Below are 5002 nucleotides of genomic sequence, written 5' to 3'. Positions count from 1 at the left end.
GTTCCGTGAATAGCCAAGACATTGAGGAATATCCAGAATGACACTTAAGAAATCTGTCTGATTCTATCTCCGTTCGTTCCGTTTGAAGAAAGGAATGATCCCAAAAAATCGATCTTTCTTTTAATTGTTGAATCTCTCTTTGATTGATCAATGTGTGATATTTCGAATCCTCTGAGAATTGGTATTCCACAAAATTATATTGGGTAATATGAGAAGTTGGATTCAATCTCTAATATCATGCATGGTTTTAAGTTTTGAAAAGAACACAAAAATAATTGAATGTAGACCCCTTTTTTTTGAAAGGGTAAATTTAGAACTTGTTAGTATATATACTTGTTTGATCTTTTCTCTTTTCAATATTTTTTTAACTGAAAATTTGGCTTTCTCCTCTACACTTTCAATATCTCACAGATTTTGTGGGTATCTTTTTCTTTATCTTTTCTTGCTGCTTCTTGTATATATTCTCTATAGACTTCCGTCTTCTTATCCTTATTATTTTAAATTCAAACATTGTTCATATTTCTCTCTCTAAATCTCATCTCACCAGCTGCAAGGGGGGAAAACATGCATGAAATTATGTTAACCATGGCAGCTGCTAGGACTTGGTAACATACTTGTTTCTGCCAAGTTCTCAAGATTTGGGTGTTTCTCTAAAAGCTTATAAATTCTTGGGTTTTTCTTCAAACTTTCGGAAAAATTGTTTGTTTTATATGGAAGCTAGTAAAAGCGAAGATGAAAACCAAACCCAAAGATGTAGAAATACCACAAGCAGTGGAGGTGGAATTGGGAACAATAATATTGGTAGATCTTTCAAAAAGCAAAGGCCTAAAAAGGTACTCCAAAGAGGACTTGGTGTGGCCCAGCTTGAAAAGATAAGAAATGAAGAAGAAGAAGAACAAAAGAAACATGCTGCTGTTCTTTCACCACCAACTGTTTCTCATAAATCATCATATGTTCCTTTGCCTATCCCAAGTTTCCATCTTTCAAATCAATCATCGTCTTCTTCTTCAGTGCCATTTCCTGCCAGTACTGGTGGAGCACTGCTTCCAGTGAATGGCAGTGTCAAAAATGGTCATAATTTATGGAGTTCCTGTGAATGTGACATTGAAAAGGAATGCTGTGGGTTGGATCCAGGACTGGTTTTCAACACAACTTTTCAACAATCTTCTTCTTCAATGGTATGAAAATTGGTTTGTTGTTATTATTCTTTTGGGGATTCTTTTTTTTATTTTATTTACAGTATTGTTATTGTTGATAGATAAAGAATTAGGGTGGAATTAATGGTTTTTTTTTTTAAAGCAGGTGAATAACTTGACATCAAGAAATTCATCAACATCTTTACTGAATTATCAGATGGAGCCCCCTTCAAACCAAAGCTACTATGGAAATTGTACATGTTTATTACCTGAACATGATAAGGTAAATATATTTTATCATTGTTGATCCAATGGAAAATCCCAGTTTTAAATTTCTCATCAAGTCTACTATTAATTATATTATGTGTTTTACTTAGAAAATTGATGTGATTTTACACCTTTTTTCCTTTTTATTTTATTTAATCATGGAGGCCTCTAATAAATTGTAGGTGATTGGCATGAATAGATCATGTCCTTTGTCTCTAGACAATGCTCCACCCACCTCTATTCACAACAAATATCCTTCCATGGTTCGTTCCATCACTGGAGAAGTTGAAGCTACTTCAAGCAGCAATGGTAGTGGATTCAATTTCGAACCCGAAACCTTGAATTACAGGTTTGATTATAATTTTCATCCCTTGTACAATATTAAACATTAAGGTCCAAGGTTCAAATCTCTTCTATAAAAGCAAATCTATCATAATCCGACCAAAGTTTTTCCCAATATGTTCAGGAAAGGGCGTTGTTGTTCAACTTCAAATGGGGTCTTTGATGGAGATTCTCACATTAGCTCCTCCCACAACTACTTCAAGTTCAAAATGCAAGCACTCTCAATCCATTTTAATCAATCCTGAATTAGCTTACCAAGTGAGCTTAAAACACCAACTTCTTGTTTGATCTCACATTCGTTTTTTTTTCCATCCAAGTAATGCTCATATAAATCTGTTGAAGGCAAGCTTCGAAGATTCAATTCTATGGCAAGGTGTGACGGGAACCGGATCCGGCTCAATCGAGCATCAAGCTTACTATAGCTTCCTAATGGTGCCAATTGACCAAGCAACTACACTAACCATGGCTAATTGTAATGGTGAAGTAGGAGACCTTGACCTCAATTTAAAGCCATAAAATTTCTAGAAGGCCCTTTCTTAATCTTTAAACGGCAATTTTTTATTTTTATTTTTATGAAGACAATATCAAGAATCCCATTTTCCTTTTAGTTAAAAATATTTGTTCTTGAGTTTGAATAGACCAGTAAACCTGAATTTATTATAACTTGAAAGTTCTAGAATAAAAAAAATACATTTTTATTATGTGTTTGTTGATTTGGTTGCTAAATGAGTCAGGCACTCTGATTGGTTACGAACTTTTGCGTGTAGATCTGATTTAAGGTTTGGTAGAGAAAGGATTGTATGAAACAGTGACGCCACGTCATCTGTATCCCTTTTCATTAGTTTTATACCACATCAGTACTCTTATCTTGAAATTCAGGATTTTTTCTTGAAAAAAATTAAATTCAAATTAAAATACTAAAATTCAAGATAAAATCCTGAAATTCAAGATAAAAATACTGATGTGGCATAAAACTATTAAAAAATGATACAGATGACGTGGCGCCCCTATTTCATACAATCCTTTCTCTTGTCCTGTATTTGTAAGTTGCAAATTGGTGACGTCTATTAGGGTCCACACTGGATTAATTCCTGATAAAAGAGAATGTCAGTAGCATTTCTGAAACAACATATTAATTAAACCAAATCAGCTAATTCTTTTTGATGAAAAATCCAAACCCAAACTAGTCTTAATTCAAAATCACTTTAATAAGCAAAAAAGGAACAGAAAGAAAAGCAAATTAGAAATGGGTTTCATCATGTGGCTTCTTCTTCAGAAGAAGAAGTGGGAAAAAGATGAGCCTTGTAAGCTATCAATAGCTCCTCCACATCATCTGTAAACCTTGAAATGAACTTCAAGAATTCAATCTCGGTTTGATCCAAAATGTAAAGAAAACTCCTATCCTTCTTCAACAACATCTTTGACTTTATAATCTGCATAACTCGATATCGAGGAATCACACGATCTTCCAAACTATACATCAACAGAAATGGATTAGAAGCCACTATATCCTTATTAAACTTCGCTGCATTGATGAAGAACTCAATCCCCAACTTCAGTTTCTCCTCGGACACCCTAAAAAGACCTGGGGCCTTCCTAAACATAGTCGCACAATCATTTTCTGAAAACCCACAACTCTTGAGCAATTCCCATTTCTTCTTGAATGTTTTTTCACTCAAGCAATTCATGGTATGAATAGCATGTACCAACATCCTCGAATCGGTTGAAAACCCCATATCTAAAGCCCTCGAAACCAGGTTCCTTAATGTAGATTCTCGCATCCTAAAAATCCTAGGTTGTCTCCTTAACAACATGGAGAGCTGGGATCCAACAATCCCGCAGCTTTCCAAATACTCGATATTTCTCGACAACTTTAATATGGAATCTCTAGCAATAAAACCATTACATCTGCTGAAAACCTTGAACAAGTCTTCGTTGTTATTCCCTAAAACTTTCTTGACTAATTGGACTGAAGGAATCAACTTTTTGTCTAAACTACAAGTTAAAAGCGTAGAATTCATGGAGAAGAACTTAGGTATATGGGGTTCCATAAGACCCAAGTCCTGAAAAAACTTTATTTTTGGCCTAAGTACATTTTCAACATCGGCAAAGAGAATCTGGGGCGCCAGACGGGCAGAAGAGGCAATTTGAGCATTAGAAAAGCCAAGACTTTGGAGAAAGTTGACGGCTGACTGGGTTTTTTCCAAGGATTTCACCTTACGGAAACGATTAGAGATTGAAAAAGCTTGGATTTCATCGAAATTCAAGTCTTTTACAAGGTAATTGAAAAGGGGAGGATTCGGAGCTACGGTAACAGAAGAAGAAGCAGAAAAATATTGAATAACAATAAACGAGTTGGGTTTTAACAAACGAAAAGATGAGAAAATGGAAGATGATTTCAGGGTCTGCATTGAGGCTTTTTTCAGGAGAGGCTTTTAGGGTTCAAAATCCAACTTTCATCAACCGGAATTGCAGGTTCCAATTCTAATTAGAACACCCACAGCTTAAGGGGTGTAAAAGGGTGAGGAGAATGCCAATGTCTTCCAACCTTGTAACGTCACTTGGGAAAAACATCAAACAGGTGGTGGGTCATACAAGTTGTCAACTGCTTCTGAAACTGAAAAATCCAACCGATACAAGAACTAAGCTCTCTTCAATTATACAACATTGAATATTTTATAAACACGTATCTGAGGATTAAAATTCTAGCCTAAATCTTTTCCGTGAAACCAAAACCAAAACCAAAACCAAACAGAATACAAGTTGTTTTTGAAATTTTAAAATTACAAACATAAAACAGTTCTAGCATTGTTGGTTAAATTTTCAATTTGAAAAGATGAAGAAAGAAACTATGATAAGAATAAAAGACGAACCTCTTAATAGTTTCCTGACCAAGTGCTGCTTGTTCTCTTGGTGAGATCTCCACTTGATTCGCGTCAGGCAAAGAAAGTGATACTAGCGAAGACAAGAAGAAGAGCATGTAGGGCCTTTTGGGATTTCATTTTATTATCTTTGACTTCATAATAATTAGGGTTAAGCTTACATCGAATCGAATAAAAAAAATTTGAGTTAATCGAGTTGATGAATCATATTTTATCATCCTAATTTGATTTGAAATTTTCTCGAATCGAGTCGAGTGAGATGAAATTCGAATTGAATCGAATCGAATATATTTGTTTGAATTAAATTTTAAAAAATAATATTAGTTACTTGTAACCACAGTCACCCATAGTAATAAAATTTGTCCAACTTAATTA

General features: G+C 34.6%; 2 protein-coding genes across 2 annotated transcripts; one reads left to right on the top strand and one right to left on the bottom strand.

The window, feature by feature from the left end:
• Positions 1 to 351: 351 nt before the first annotated feature.
• LOC107895243 (protein SPEAR2) lies at positions 352 to 2446 on the top strand. Its single transcript, XM_016820523.2, has 5 exons — positions 352 to 1178; positions 1303 to 1419; positions 1586 to 1752; positions 1870 to 2003; positions 2088 to 2446. The coding sequence occupies exons 1-4, from the start codon at positions 711 to 713 to the stop codon at positions 1988 to 1990; spliced, it is 873 nt and encodes a 290-aa protein (XP_016676012.1). The 5' UTR covers positions 352 to 710; the 3' UTR covers positions 1991 to 2003; positions 2088 to 2446.
• Positions 2447 to 2881: 435 nt separating this feature from the next.
• Positions 2882 to 4742, bottom strand: LOC107895242 (transcription termination factor MTERF5, chloroplastic). The gene is made up of 2 exons (XM_016820521.2): positions 4619 to 4742; positions 2882 to 4362 (listed from the first exon to the last, which is right to left on the bottom strand). Exon 2 carries the CDS (start codon positions 4154 to 4156, stop codon positions 3002 to 3004), a length of 1155 nt encoding a protein of 384 aa, XP_016676010.1. The 5' UTR covers positions 4157 to 4362; positions 4619 to 4742; the 3' UTR covers positions 2882 to 3001.
• Positions 4743 to 5002: the final 260 nt, after the last annotated feature.

Source organism: Gossypium hirsutum, chromosome A13 (assembly GCF_007990345.1).
Source record: "Gossypium hirsutum isolate 1008001.06 chromosome A13, Gossypium_hirsutum_v2.1, whole genome shotgun sequence".
NCBI classification, from domain to species: Eukaryota; Viridiplantae; Streptophyta; class Magnoliopsida; order Malvales; family Malvaceae; genus Gossypium; species Gossypium hirsutum.
The sequence above is the reverse complement of the archived record's forward strand: the minus strand, read 5'-3'. Positions and strand labels throughout refer to the sequence as shown.